This window comes from Rhinolophus hipposideros, assembly GCF_964194185.1.
Source record: "Rhinolophus hipposideros genome assembly, chromosome: 13".
Classification (NCBI taxonomy): Eukaryota; Metazoa; Chordata; class Mammalia; order Chiroptera; family Rhinolophidae; genus Rhinolophus; species Rhinolophus hipposideros.
This window is the reverse complement of record NC_138059.1, coordinates 62,472,291-62,487,802: the sequence shown is the minus strand read 5'-3', so window position 1 is coordinate 62,487,802 and position 15,512 is coordinate 62,472,291. Positions and strand designations below refer to the sequence as shown.

Genomic DNA, 15,512 nt, shown 5'->3' with positions numbered 1-15,512 from the left:
TTTAAGGTATATATTAAAGTTTAAAGATTCAATGGCTTGGTCATATAAATCTTCACAGCACTTAACATCTTTGTTCTCGATGAACCTAAGTATTTTCTTCTGAGTAATTTGTTTGGTAAAACTGAAATACTAGTCTGCGCTGTTATACTGTCATACAAATGATTGAACGATTTCACGTATTTGTGAAATAGGTTCTTTGGATTGCTAGACATCTTACATATTCTCTGATTCCTCTAAATATATTTATTATTAATTACTACAAATTGCTATATTTAAATGAAAAGGTATAGAAAGCTCCATACGAAGGACTTTCAGTTGATACACAGAGGAAGTTAAGTGGTGATTAGCATTAATTTTTCTCATAGATTTTTATCCATTACATTTCTATAGTGTGCTGTACACTTCAAGTGTTGCTTGACATTATTTCCCTATCACTCCGGTTCTGTCACTCATTTCAGGCTTGTTTACTTGTATTATGGAAATAGTCTCATAATTTGTCTCCCTGGCTCCAGTGTCTTTTCCTGTTTCACTACTGCCAGAATTATTTTTCAGAACATAGATTGGATCATGTCAGTGTTCTAAAAGGGCTAAAGTTCGGTGTTTTCCAAAGTAGTACGTTAAGCATGACAATCGAGGTTCTTCACATTCTATTTCTAGTCTGTCTTTCCAGCTTCAGCTGCTGCTGTTCTCGCCCTTCTTCCACGTCCTTGGCCACAGCCTCCGTTAATGGCTGCACCCGAGTGTTTAAAGCACGATGTCCACTTGCATCCTTCGTTACTTTACATATGCTGCTGCTTCTACCTGAATGGCTTTTCCTTCTGCCTCTGTTCCCACATGATCATCCTTCTGGGTCTAACTTGAATTAATATTTCATCATATTTGAAGCCTTTCCTTGAGCTAGCACCCCATTCTCTCTTATCCTATCAAAATTAGTTCTATTTAGTAAAAATTGTATGTAATTCGTTCATTTCAGCCATGAAGTAATCATTACATTGTATTCAAGTTGACTGTAAGTCTGTCTCCTGGTAAATTATTAACTCTATGAGGACAGGGATCACCTCTTATTTACATTGTTCAGCTCCTGGAATAGAATTTGAGTCCAGCTGGTTGAAATAACATCATCTATTATGCTTGCATTCATGAAGGCGTTTATTGAGTGTCTAGTCAGTTGAGTCATCAGGCCTTTGTTGAGCATACGCTTTGGATTTCATATAGAGTAAGGTGTGGGGAATACAAAAAAGATGTGAGACACTTGATTCCTAACCTTAGGGAACTTTATCTGGCTGAAAAGGTAACATTAACACAGCTAAAGTAATTTATATGAAACCGTATGAAAGCAATTCTGCTTTGAGGAGTACTTATTTAAGTGATGCTTAGTTCACAGCTAGGTGAGAACAACGGAGAGGAATCCTTCACTGAGAACTCAAATGGGGTCTTGATAAATAAGTTTTAAATAGTTGAGGGATGCCCTAAATAGAGACATATATTGGCTAGGATGTTGAACGGAACTGCCTTAAACGCTATACTGAGAAGTTTATACTTTGTCTTGGCAGTAATAGTAGGCAAAATGGAGCTGATGATTTAGGAAAATTAATCTTGTAGGAGAAAGGAGAGAATGAAAGGGAAAAATTAGCAGTAGGGAAAGCAGTCAGGAACCTCGCAGTAGTCTGAGCCTGAAGTTATTAGGGTCTAAACTCAGTTGGTAGGAATGAAAATGAATGAATGATATGAAAACAGGTCACAAGAAAGATTTAGTGACTAGTGGAGGAGGGGAAAGATCTCAAAGACAATTGTAAGGTTAAGAGTTTGAAAATTTGGGGAAATTGTTGTTCTGCTGCCCAACATATGGAATCCATTTTTTTTTTTGGTAGGGGAGGGCGCATATAAATGATTTTTTTGAATAAGAGGATGTTAAAACACACAGTTAGAATTTCCAATAAGCATTTGTAGACAGGAGACTGGAGATTAAATGACAGGGGAGATCTAATTACATGGAATTGGGAATCATCTTAAGGTGTCCTCGGAACCTGGGTTAGTGCTGTGTTTCTTAAATATTAGGAGTAATTATGCCTCACGTCATTAATTTTGTGATCTAAATTCTTAGTGACTCTAATTCGTGTAATCTTTGCAAGCACAGTTTGTGTCTTTATAACCATGTCGGGATACCAATTAGTATAGCTCATTAAGCACATTTGGCCTTGATAAAGATCACTGATGCCAAAAGAATTGTTCACCCAAAGCATTATTTCTTTCATTGGGAAAGTAACTGATTTCAGAAATGTGTTTTAGAACTCTAAGTGTATTCTTCCACTGAATTATCTTCATACTGATATGACTCTCTTTTATGTGTGGTAGTTGGAGGAAATGTGGACTGGAAGCAGATAGCAAGTATTCAGGAATCCATTGGAGAAACCAGCTCTCAAAGTGTTGTTGTTGCTGTAGATAGGTAAGGTATTCATTTTATTTCCTTTTCAGATGAATACTGTTTTAATTCTGTAGCATTTAGATATATTTTGCTCAGCAGTAAATAGAAAATTATTGCCAAAATAATTTTCCCTAAGTAATGAATATAAGACGGTGGAGTGATATGCTGTGATTTAGATGATGAAGCACCTATAATTTTGGCTTTTAGATCTTAGAATGTAGGAAGGAGATAAACAGTACGAAAATCTAAGTTACAGTACATATTAATTAATGGCCTTTAGGGAAATGGAACCTTGATGAAAAAGAACACAAATGTTTTATTTCCTTTGTAGATAACATTCCCCTTGTTATCTCTATTTGAAAACACAGTGTAATTTATCTTTCTGAGCCCATGCTCTAGGACTGCATTACAGGTGAAATGCTGGCAGGGATTTGCTGGCAGTACTCCTCATAAGCTACTTTGGAAAGGACTTGGGAATTGGTGTGTTATATATATTACCAGGAATATATATATATAAGATATATATATATATATATAAGGAATATATATATATATATATATATATATTCCTTATTTTTAGTTTGTTTCCTAAAAGAAAACCCATAGTATGGTTTATGTTATGATGGAATATTTAGTTTATTTCAGATTTTAAAAGTTCCCAGTATGTAGAACAATATCTAGTGTCCTTTCGAAGATTAGTAGCTTTTTTCAGATGAATGTCCCCAAAATTAAAACTCAACATTTTACAACTCTGACGTTAAAATTTTTTTTTTACCACTTCTGATGGAAACTTTCGAAAATATAAATATAATATATACTACATTCTTTTCTTTGTGCTTGGAGACTCATGCTGATCCATTATTTGCTTTGCTTCAGATAAAACTTTTAGCTCTAAGTAGAGACAGAGCTAGAGTATTCCAGGCTACTGACTCTGAAGTACTTGGAGGAACTTATTCCTTGAAAAGAATTCTTAGTGTCCACTTGCTGTCCTTTTTGGCACTTGCCTTTATCTTGTGAAGATTAAAGAAAGATTGTGTATCATCTTATACCCACTATATAACTCGAAGGCTTACCATGTGCTTGGTACTTTTCAGAGTCTTTACATGTATTGTTTCATTTAATCCTTCATCCATTCTCCTGAGATGAGTAATGTTACTGTCCTCAGTTTACAAATAAGGAAACTGAGCCTTGGGGGGATTGACTACCTTGCTCATCCCCACAACTGGGGTAATCTGGCCTTTATTATGTTGATGACTGTTTCCTTCATTCCTTCAGAGAGAATTAGAAGGAGGGGGCCGGAATGCCCACTCAGGCAGCATAGTCTGAGCATGCACTCAGACCCTCCCCACTTTTCTTGCCTGCATGTTCAACTCCAGAGTAGTGTAATGGCTGCCCTTCTTCCAAGTGATTTTCTTGCCTTCTGGAAAATCATCTTCACTGTCATTATAAGAATCTATTCAGACAGGAGTGAACATTTCACCTGTTTTTTTCTGTTTCCATAATACACTTTATATGACCATACTTAGTTCTAATTTATCCAACTCTCCACTGTTTGCTATAGGTAGACATGTCACTCAAATAATAGGAGTCTCTGTTTGAAGAATTTAGCTATTTCAGAGCAGTCTTTGCATAAGTTCTATTAGTGCTTTGTTGTCTTAAACTCATCATCACCAAGGACTTCTACAAACATAAATTCAATGTCCAATTTTATGCGGAACCTCAGTATTTAAATTTTAGCTTATAGTGAAAACATTAAAAGTTACATTTTTGATTTATTATAAGATTATATTCTTGCGTGGTACCTTTTACTTTTTCATTAAATTTTCTCTGAATTTCTTTCTGAGTATCTTATTTTCATATATAACATTCTGACTAACCCATAAGCAAACTGAGTGAGGTTATCCTGCTATTCAAGACAGCGGTGGGAATATTGTCAGGTATCATCCTGGGAGGTCTGTACTTCCCAAGGAGAAGTCATTTTCCTGTCCTTAGGCCTGTGGTTCTGAAGTCTGTTGTAACAAGTGTAGGAACTAAACAGGAAAAATAAAAATAATATTATTCTTTGCTTAATTGTTGATAGTTATAGTTAATCAACAGGAAAACGTGATTCCATTCAAAGCTTTCAGGTGATAAAATTTTCTAATTATCTCCACTTTTGTATTAGGAATCCTGTACCATTAGAACTTAGGAAAGTATTAGGCACTTTAATGTGGAGTCTTTGATCCTCTAGGATTTGCTCAGCTAGACCAATTTCATAAGTATTACCAAACTATGCAAGGACAGTTGGTCTAGGAATGATTTGCCTCTAAAAGTTCAAGTTATTTAGCACCATATTTTTTGTTTTTATTCTTGTTTTTTAAAGACACCAGATCTAGCTTTACAAAACTAGCCCATCTCACACTTTGGTACATTCTGTCACCTTTCAGAAAATACATACAGCTTCATCCCCCCACTGTATTTGCTCATACACATGAGCAAATGTTTTCAGTTAGGTCTAAGAAATAAACATTACTTCTGATATTTTCACTCTGAAAACTTTTTACATGTATAATAATTTAGTTTGCCTGTGTGTGATGCATAGTTGAAAGTCTGTTTGATCCAGAATCTGCATGTTTTGTCAACTGTGTTTTCTTTCTTTTTTTTTTGCATTTCTGCATTACTCTCATAATGTGGATGAAACTGTAATCTACAAAATTTTTTGTTCTACTCATTCTTTCCAGGGCTTGTCTTAATATTAACACACAAGAGTCTCATTCATGTTCCTGTCCTTTGCTTTTCATACAAGGAATGTGGAATCCATTTCATAGACTGTGAAACATAGCTCTCTTCTGCCGTAGTATATTAAGGCTCAATTTTAAATGCTTCCACAGACTGCTGTGCTCTACCATATGGCTTATCTTTAGTGGAGCATTACTAGAAATAGTGACCCCTCACAGGCTACCAAAGTGAGTAGGAATTTGAATGCCCTTTCCCAGGATGCATGCTGCCACTACCGTGCACCGTTCCCTGAGTCTACAGAACCTGTCTGATTGCTGCGGCTACTTCTCGGTCCTGTGGCCTTTGCTCTCTCTCCAGTGCACTGCCTTCAGAGAATTTGTTGCTTATTTCCCCTGTAGTTACAATAATCTGCATCTGTGCTCCCATTCCTGGCCCCTTCAACTCTTGCCATTTGCTTCCTTCTTGGTTAAATTTTTTTCTTGTTTCTTTTCCTGTTGTTTCTCCTGTACTATTTAGTTTTGACTCTGTTTTTGGTTATTTTGTGTGTGTGTTTTTTTTTTTTTTAATAGCCATTGCCTTCCATGAAAATACCTCTAGTTTGAGAAATCGGCTAATGACACTTATCATGCATAATCTAGCAGTTTTCATTTTTGTTCATGTGAGAGCTTTGTATACAGTCTTGGTGTATTTTAATTTCCAGATCCAGTCTAACTACTGGATTAAATGGGGCTTTATTACTCTTATTTTTCCCCCAGGTTGTGTTGGCAGCCAGACCTTTGAATTGTTGTTTTGTTCAACTGACAAGAGCAATAAAGGAAATCTTAAGATATTCCTTTAGCAGATGAGATTCTGAGTTGTCCCATCATCAGTGTTTAAACTCTTTTCCAATTTGTTTTTGTTCCTCATTACCAGGACATGTAGACAGGCATTCAGGGGCACTAAGGTTAAGACAGTATGATATACTCAGAACATATTTAGATTGTGGTAGCCAGAAAATACTAGAATCTATTTAAACTGGTTATGTTTGCTCAGGTAAGTGTGAGGCAGTGGAGCACAGTGCTCCTCCTGGTTTGAATCTGGGCTCTCGCACTTAATGGTTCTATGACATTGAGGACATTATTAGATATTTTTGTGCCTCACTTTCCATGTATATAAAATTGGAAGTATAATATGTTTATTAGTATGAGTGGCTATATAGAAAGCACTAGAATAGTACCCACCTTGTGATTGCTGGTAGCTGTTACTGTTACAGTGACTACTTTTATTGCTGAGTTTAACGTTTGACCCCTCATGCCTTAAAACTTTCCTTTTTATCATGCAAATCCTATGGTGATCGTTTTAAATTGAGAAATCGGTTCACCCAAAGTCACATTCAAACCCTTGGTTACAAACCCAGAACATTGGTAAAAATGCAGATTTTAAAAAAGAAGAGTAATAGGTTTATGCTGACGTCTTTCATGAAACTTTAAAACAGAAAACAAGCTCGATGAAGAAGGCTGGGCAAAGCTGGGCAGGATAGCTTAACTCTAAACATTTGGATGCCCTAAAAAAGTCATTTAGCCACTTCGTGGGTAAACTGTTAGAGACTATTAGCAAGGTTCTGTAAAACGCTGGTAACTTAACATTAACTAGTTTTTTAATCAAACGTACATTACTTGTAAAAATGAAGTAGAGTTTTTCATTTTAACAACGTGTTAATACTAGTCGATAATCAGGAAAAAATTGAAAAATCTTCTGTTTTATAGTATGCTAATTATTACTTTTACGTAAATATTTTTCTTATTCTTGGAGTCTCATAAGATACCTATTTAGTATTTGTAAATTTGCTAATAAAATTACAACCATAAATTCTTTAATATATTATTGAATGCAAAGAAAGGAAGGAGGAACATGCAAACTATACTTGTCACTAAACTATATAATAAAAATTATTTATTTGTCTACCTGATATATTTGTTTCCTTAAAACAGATAAAAGTAGCTTGTACCCCAGGCTGCGACATTTGAATTAATGTAGAGAAGTGAGACTTTATGAAGTTTTGAATTACATTTTTTTTCTCTTCAGAATATTTACAGGGTCTACAAGGCTAGATGGAAATGCTATTGGTAAGTACGTACATTTATTCCACTTATAAACTGGCTTTTTTGTCTAGGAGACTTGAAAGTTAAGCTAAAAAATTGTACATCTATTTATATTTTAGTGGATTTTGTCCGTTGGCTCTGTGCTGTGTCTATGGATGAATTACTTTCCACTACACATCCAAGAATGTTTAGTCTACAAAAAATAGTAGAAATATCATATTACAACATGGGAAGAATAAGATTGCAGTGGTCTCGAATTTGGGAAGTTATTGGAGATCATTTTAATAAGGTATTTGAATGGTTATAGGATTTGCTTACATTTGTATCATTATAATTTGTATCTTATAATCTAATTGAGGCTGTTTTTCTTTCCAAGCAGTTTATTATATTTCTATAATCAAATTTAGAAAACCCTTTGAGATCTGCTTTTCTTCAGCTCTACTTTTTAAGAATTTAGTTAAAATAATGTTTTTCTTGTTGCAAAGTATTGTTAACACCCAGTGTCTTTATGGAGAATCTTAGAATTTATGTATCTATGCTATTAATGATATACTTTTTCTAAAACAAAAATCAAGAATTACAACTTCTCTCTGCTGACAGTAGCACCCTATATTTCTGTTGCCATTGCAGGTTGGCTGTAATCCTAATGAAGATGTAGCTATTTTCGCTGTAGACTCTTTGAGGCAATTGTCGATGAAGTTCTTAGAAAAAGGGGAGCTTGCTAATTTCAGATTCCAGAAGGATTTCTTAAGACCTTTTGAACATATCATGAAACGGAACAGGTATGTTGAATTGCTTAATGTCAGAAAAATATCTTACTATTTTCCAAGCAGGGGGAATACAGAAGATGGGAAAGAAAACTGATGAGTTTTATTTGTATGCATATCCAAGCAATTATGTTAATATTTTAGGTCTCCAACAATTCGAGATATGGTTGTACGATGTATAGCACAGATGGTGAATTCTCAAGCTGCTAACATTCGGTCTGGATGGAAGAACATTTTCTCTGTATTTCATCTAGCTGCATCTGATCAAGATGAAAGCATAGTGGAACTTGCATTTCAAACAACAGGGAATATTGTCAGTGAGTATTCTTTTAGTTATGTTGAAGTTAAAAACAAAAACTGTAATGTGTTCAGAAGATAATTCAAGTGTACGGTTATGGGCCTGTTACGGTTTTTAAGTTTACTAAGTTTTGCCTACAGAAGCAGAATAAATGATGATATTATTATTATTATTATTATTATTATTATTATAGTTAACATTTATTGACTGTTTTGTTATATGGCAAGCACTGTAAGCACTTTGCTTGTGTTTTCTTCAGTCTTCACAACTCTGTGAGATAAGTATCTTTATAACAGATTAGGAAACTCAGGCCTCGTGAGGTTAAGTAATTGGCCCGAGGGCACAGAACTAGTGAGTGATGGAGCTGGGATTCAAAGCCACTGAGTCTTAAGGAACAGTCTTTGTTTTTGACCACTCTACTCCACAGCCTCCTTTGTAACAGAGAATGAAATATTACAGGTGTAGATAAAGCCTGGCTAGAAGATGATAATGATGACCGTCATTGACAGCAAGAAGAGTGACATCATCCGAGCTGTCATTATTGAGTGCTTGCTTGAATTAAGTGTTGTGCTAATAAGCCCTTTTACCTACATTATTTAGTGCTTACAGCTATCCTGTGGGTATTCTTTTCATTTTTACAATTAAGGAATTGAGATACAGAGAGATTAAGTGGAATTGTGTGTATTCACTCACCACTTGTAGATTCAGTACCTGCTGTGTACCAGTCACTGTAGTAGATGCTGAGTTCATAGTATAAACAAGTCACAGACCTGTTTCCCTGTCTCTACTCAAGTGATTGGTCATGACAGACTTGAACCCAATTCTGTTGGACATCAAAACCCTTAACTTTAAGAAGTATGTATTACATTGAGAGGTTGGTGTGTTTTTTGATACAATTAAGAATAATTGAAAAATTACAATTATTTTAATATCTTTTTCTCTTTTTTAGCCCTTGTGTTTGAAAAACACTTTCCAGCAACCATTGATTCTTTCCAGGATGCAGTGAAATGTTTGTCTGAATTTGCATGCAATGCAGCTTTTCCAGACACAAGTATGGAAGCAATTCGACTTATTCGCCATTGTGCAAAATATGTGTCTGATAGACCTCAGGTATAGTGTTGTTCAGTAAACAGAATTTACTGAGTACTCATTTCTTGTCTGAAATACAAGTTTATTTTTAAATTGAGAGGATGTGAAAAATCCACAAGTTATCTGAGCTTGATTCTGAGTTATAATGGATAGTAATGATAGCTGAAGTTTACTGAAGGTACCAGGTATTTTTCTGAGTGTTTCACATGTATTGATGTGTTTCATCTGCATAACAACTTTATGGGATAGGTAGTATTATAACTCCATACAGGTAAGGAATGTGAGGCACAAAGAAGTGTAAACATGTGTCTGTGATTGCAGAGATAGTAAAGGTGACCTAGGATTTGAACCCAGGCCTGTCTTTTTAGCCCTTGTCTTATATTTTATTTCTCCTGTCGGGCTCTGCAGTACTGAAGTTGACTGTCTTGGATGAGAGTGGGCTTAAGCTCTGAAGTGAAAGGTGGAATTAGCAACCTGGCTGCCACCTTTAACTTGCCTGTCTGAGTCTGTCTTTGTAACTATTGTAAGATGTGTGAAGCATTACAGATTTGGTAAAAAGATTTTTACTACATAACTGACATGGAGCTGTGGGGTGCTTAGTACTTTTCACATGTACATACATCGACTTACTTGACCTTCCCACCTCCCAGTGCAGTTCATGTGGCTGCATGGTGTTGTAACCATGGAAATCTTAAAAGTGAAACCTGACTAACCTGGTCAGTCATTCAGAAAGCTGGTAACGAATGAAGCTGAAACCAACTTTTGGATTCTAGTCCAGTGCTCTTGATAAGCCATTATAATCTCCACCTTTTTATAAATTATTGTGGTTTATCAAATTGTTCACTTTTGATTTGCAAAGCATTTAAAAAGGTTTTGGAGAAATGATATGCTTCATGTACAGGCATTGTGTTTTGCCTCTAATAAACCTATCTTTCTTCTTCAAGACTTTCAAGGAATACACAAGCGATGATATGAATGTGGCGCCTGAAGACAGGGTGTGGGTGCGAGGATGGTTCCCAATCCTCTTCGAGTTATCCTGTATCATCAATAGATGCAAATTAGATGTAAGAACCAGGTAACAATCAGTATTTGTAATTAAAATTTTGTAAGGCTTATTTTGACTTTAATCGAATGAACTTTTCTTATGTGAACACAAGTTGGATAGTAAAAGGCCACAGATCATGTATTTTATCAAGTATAGCAATTATTAGATAGGAAGATTTTAAAATATGTTAAAATAGAACAATGACAAAAATGGAAACACATTACTTTTCCTTAAAATTTGATTATGGCCTACTTTGAGTTTTAGCCTCAGTGTAAATTGAATATTTTACACACTGTCTTTTCATACATTTGTTTCCAATCAGAAGTAGAAGTTAGTGGCAAAATTTATTTTATTTCCTGGTGAATGATAGAATTTCCAAATGTGTGTCCTTGATGGATTTTAGGTATGATATAAATGGTTCTCTTCAAAGAGAACCATTTCTCTTTGAAGACTGGTCAGTAACATAGTTCTGAATAATACAGGCTCATTAAAAAAGAATTGAACTCTTTCTAGTATATTCTCAATAAAAGATCTATATGAACATATAGTCTATTTATAAAGAAACTATTGTGGATATAATGTAACCAGACAAGCTCAATATACACTTCTGCTGTTATAGCTCATGTGACTCCCATAGAGTATTTTTTTTCACTCCATTTTTGACTTCCAATTGAAATGGCCAACTTGTATATCATAACATCTGCCAGCAAGTGTTTAAGTGCATCATGAGTTTCAGTTTTATGTTAAAAATCCCTCTTACTTACCGTGTCTTCTTTTTAGGGAGAATCATTAGTCATTTGGACAATTGGACGTTTTTAAATCAGAAAGGTGGTACAGATTTGTAACAAATCAATGCTAGAAATGTAATGAAAGAATGAATCTCTCCTTCCTCCCCTTATGCTAGAATCACCCCCACCCCCATCCAAGGATAAGTTTGATTTAGTTCCTCGGAAACTTTTATAATATTGGTTATAACAGAAAATTTTGTGAAATAGATGTCATCCAAAGTAGGACTCAAACTGCGGGAATTTGTCAGAGAATTTAGTAATCACAAGAACATTGTACAATATCTTATTTTGTATTTGAGCACGGAGAATCGTTTGTCAGTGGACCTGCTAGAACTTGATAAAATTCAAGGTAGTCCCCAATTCATGTGCCATGTTTCCCCGAAAATAAGACCAGACCATCAGCTTTAATGCGTCTTTTGGAGCAAAAATTAATATGACCCAGTATTATATTATATCATGTTATGTCATATCATATCATGTATAAGACCCGGTCTTATTTTAATATTAAGACCGGGTCTTATATTAATTTTTGCTCCAAAAGACGCATTAGAGCTGATGGTCTGGCTAGGTCTTATATTCAGGGAAACACGGTAAATCTAGATTATTTAGATTTACACCTTTCAAATGTACTACAGCCACCACAGTGGAGCAACTAACATGTTATGACTGATACAAACTCGGCATTCCTTCCCTGCCCTTGTTTATTTGTAGAAATATATTTGATGAGACACTTCCTGCTTTCTTTGCCTCTCCTTGCCTGGGACCACGCCTCCTTGCTCCTCATCACATCTTGTATTCAGATTATGGATGGGTTGTAGTTGTTAAAGAGAAGAGAAAATATGTTCCAGTTAGTAAAGGAGAGGGAAAATATGAGTAAACTGTTGAGTGATGGCTTTCATTTTCTTAACTCATCTCAGGATTTGTAAGGGCTGTTATTTAGATTACATTTAAAATGTAGCACTATGATTTGTATAACACACTACTTATAAAACACTTTCACATGCATTCTCATTTGATTCTCTCAAAGTTCTGTAGATTTAGGGTTAAATAATTAACCCAGAGTCCCAAATACTCTTTTATCCTGCACCAGCAACTTAAATACAGTGTTGAAAAAGGCTTCTTCAGTAGTAAAAATCCTCTGAAACCTCTATAGGATCTGTGTTTGCTTTGAGGCCTAAAAGAAATAGGATTCCCACATCCCCTTATCTTCAGCCATGGGAGTTAGCGTCCTATTACTTGGAGTGAAAGGAAATGGGTTTTGAGCTCTGGAGCTGGAGGAGAGGGAGCCTTGTTCATTGTAGGGGTAACGTGGAACTCTGACAAGGCTCTCCTGGGAAGCAGAGAGTATTTCTTCCACAGGAGTTTCTTTACTTCTGCTCATTTTACACGTTAGGTATATTACGGATCAAATAAACTGTTAGGAATTTGCTGTAGGGCTGAACTGCTATAATGCTGTTTTACACATTCATTTAACAAATATTGTTTCAGGCTTGTAATGTACCAGGCAGGTACTTGGACCAGGTGAAGCATACCACAAATGAGCTAGACTGTGTACCAGTCCTTGTGGAGCCTTTCAAAGAAAATTGTGTTCTGGCTTTCCATCAGACTTTCAGAAATATAAACCTTTTCTAAATTGAAGGATTCCTATATTTTGCTAGAAGAAAGTAACATATAGAGAAAAGATCAAGAAAAAAATGAAGGTATTATTTTGAGAAAGATAATCAGGAATCAGGAAGGCAGTTTTGAATTTCAGTTTCAACACTTACTCAAAGCTAGTGAACGTGATGCTCGGCACTTCGTTCCTTCAGCAAATCCTGGTTGTGTGCCTCCTAGGGGACAAGCATTGCTCTGCCTGGGACAGAGCAGGAAACAGGCACAGGCCCCTGCCCACAGGAATGCCATAGTGGATTCATTTTATAAATCCTTTTATTTGAGGACATTATATGAACAAGTATAGTGTTGGCTAAAAATTCCTATAGCTCTTTGAAAAAGATTTTTCTAAAGTCTAATTTTTACTTGTTTTTAGACTGTAATTGATATACTTTCTTCCTTGGCCACAGTGCCACAAAATTAATACTCACTAAAATGATGATCTTTCCAATCTGTAATTTCATTTAGAATTTTTAAATGCTGGGTGATGGGAGTGGAGGAAAAGTAAAATAAAGAAAAAAATTTAAGGTTAAGGCCTTTGAAGTTTTTTCCTAAATGATGCATCCTAAAGAAAGCTGTATAACAATCTAAAATTCTTCAAAGTCAATATTATGTGTTAGTTTAAAACCAGTTTTAAATTTTGTTTTCTGTAGCTTTGTGGCCTGCAAAAATTATTTTGGGGGGGGGGGATTCTAATGTGGAATGCTTTTTTTGTATTATAGCTTTCCTAATTGTGTTTTATCACCTTAGGGGTTTAACAGTAATGTTTGAAATAATGAAAACTTACGGCCACACTTATGAAAAACACTGGTGGCAGGATTTATTTAGAATTGTTTTCAGAATCTTTGACAATATGAAATTGCCAGAACAGCAGACAGAGGTAAGAGAACATGAAATTTTCATTTAATATAGTCAAGTTAAGAGGTTCTTAATATTTCCACTGATATATTTTAGTATGTAAATTAGGTACATTGCACAGAAAAAGTTCCTAGAAAATTTTTCCTAAAGGCACCATAACAAATTTTATGTCTTTATAAACCAGAACGCTATTTGGAGATAGAACCAAGTTAATGAATTGGTTTTTTTGTTTTCAATGCTTTTGTTGAACTTCCAGTTTCTTTTCCATATTTTAATATTGTCACAACTATAAACACCGGTACCTTTCTTTGGTATCTATAGTGACTTCTTATTCTGAATTAAATAAAGAATATGTAGTAATAAGTTGGTTTTTTAAAGTTCAGAGTCTTTTTTACTACAAACCAATTATAGTATGCATTTCAGTAAGTATGGGGAGAGAACTTCAGGTGTTCTCATTTTGTCCCATATAGTTGTATTAAATGCAAGCTTTGGGGGGCTCTATGACCTGCCCGAAGTTTTCCTTTAGATCTCCAATTTTTATAACAGTAGGTAGACTCATATTAAAAACATTAAGTAGACATATGTATGCACTGGTACAAAACTATATATGAAAACTATCAGTCCATATTAGTCCTTTATGCATTTGAGAAAAATAAAGAAATGACTTGTGTACTTTATGAAACCATACTTGACGAAAGTTGTAATTTTAAAGGTATGCTAATCCCACTCGGATAAATTCTTACCCTTTCCTTCCTCTTTATTTCTTTTTCATATTCGGTTATGCCAGCTGTTTCTTTTTCATATTCGGGTATGCCAGCTGTTATTGTTCATGCATATTTTTTGAAAAGTCATAACTCTAATAGCAAGATAATGCAGTGATCGTTTTTTACAATCAAAACAAATATTGCAAAACAAGTTAAATTATTTTATACATATGTAGTTATGGGATAATGAAGAAAACAGGTAACACGCCAACTTGAGGTGAATGCAATGGTCTAAAAAGAAGTAAGTTTCTGAAAGGAACAGGCACAGGCTTACATTTTACATATGCAAACGTGTTTCTTTAATTCTAGTAGTCGATGAACAGTCTGACCTTCATTTAATGACTTTTTCCCCTAGAAAGCTGAATGGATGACGACGACTTGTAATCACGCCCTTTATGCTATCTGCGATGTATTCACCCAGTACTTAGAAGTCCTCAGTGATGTGCTTTTGGATGATATTTTTGCCCAGCTGTACTGGTGTGTGCAGCAAGGTAAGTCTGTACCAGAAAAGTGACACACAGTGTTAAAAGTGACCCTGATAATATATAAATGCATTGCTCTTTTCTTTTCTAGACAATGAGCAGTTAGCACGATCTGGTACAAACTGTTTAGAGAATGTTGTGATTCTGAATGGTGAAAAGTTTACCCTCGAAATCTGGGATAAGACTTGTAACTGCACACTGGATATCTTCAAAACTACAATTCCACATGCGTAAGAAGATTTTATACAACTTTGTATTTATATATTGAATGAGGGACGTAAAAGGTTTGAGAGTAACTAGTGACTTCTCATAACAGAAGTCCTTTATAAAAAATATCTGTGTTCCATGAATTTATACTTATTATAAATCCAACTGAAATACATGAATTAAATTCTTTATGAACCAAAATCTTTAGTCTGATCATCCAAAATTGGGGTCATAATGACATGGTTCCACTTGTATAAGGTTTTATTTATCCAGACTAAACCAAGCAGTATTTTGAATTGAAAAAACAAAACCAAAAAACCTCAACTTATATTTCAGTTAC

At 34.9% G+C, this 15,512-nt stretch overlaps 1 protein-coding gene across 3 annotated transcripts in view; it reads left to right on the top strand.

The window, feature by feature from the left end:
• ARFGEF1 (ARF guanine nucleotide exchange factor 1) overlaps positions 1-15,512 on the top strand; it is a 103,946-nt gene that overhangs the window by 74,259 nt on the left and 14,175 nt on the right. For all 3 annotated transcript variants that reach the window (XR_013994696.1, XM_081069782.1, XM_081069781.1), the window contains exons 23-32: positions 2,356-2,446; positions 7,208-7,248; positions 7,344-7,513; positions 7,855-8,006; positions 8,136-8,308; positions 9,239-9,399; positions 10,323-10,453; positions 13,612-13,741; positions 14,839-14,974; positions 15,057-15,195. Coding sequence is in view for 2 of the 3 variants with exons in the window: in XM_081069782.1 (XP_080925908.1) it covers positions 2,356-2,446; positions 7,208-7,248; positions 7,344-7,513; positions 7,855-8,006; positions 8,136-8,308; positions 9,239-9,399; positions 10,323-10,453; positions 13,612-13,741; positions 14,839-14,974; positions 15,057-15,195 (1,324 nt within the window). In the remaining variant the exon portion in view is untranslated. The remainder of the gene's footprint in view (positions 1-2,355; positions 2,447-7,207; positions 7,249-7,343; positions 7,514-7,854; positions 8,007-8,135; positions 8,309-9,238; positions 9,400-10,322; positions 10,454-13,611; positions 13,742-14,838; positions 14,975-15,056; positions 15,196-15,512) is intronic.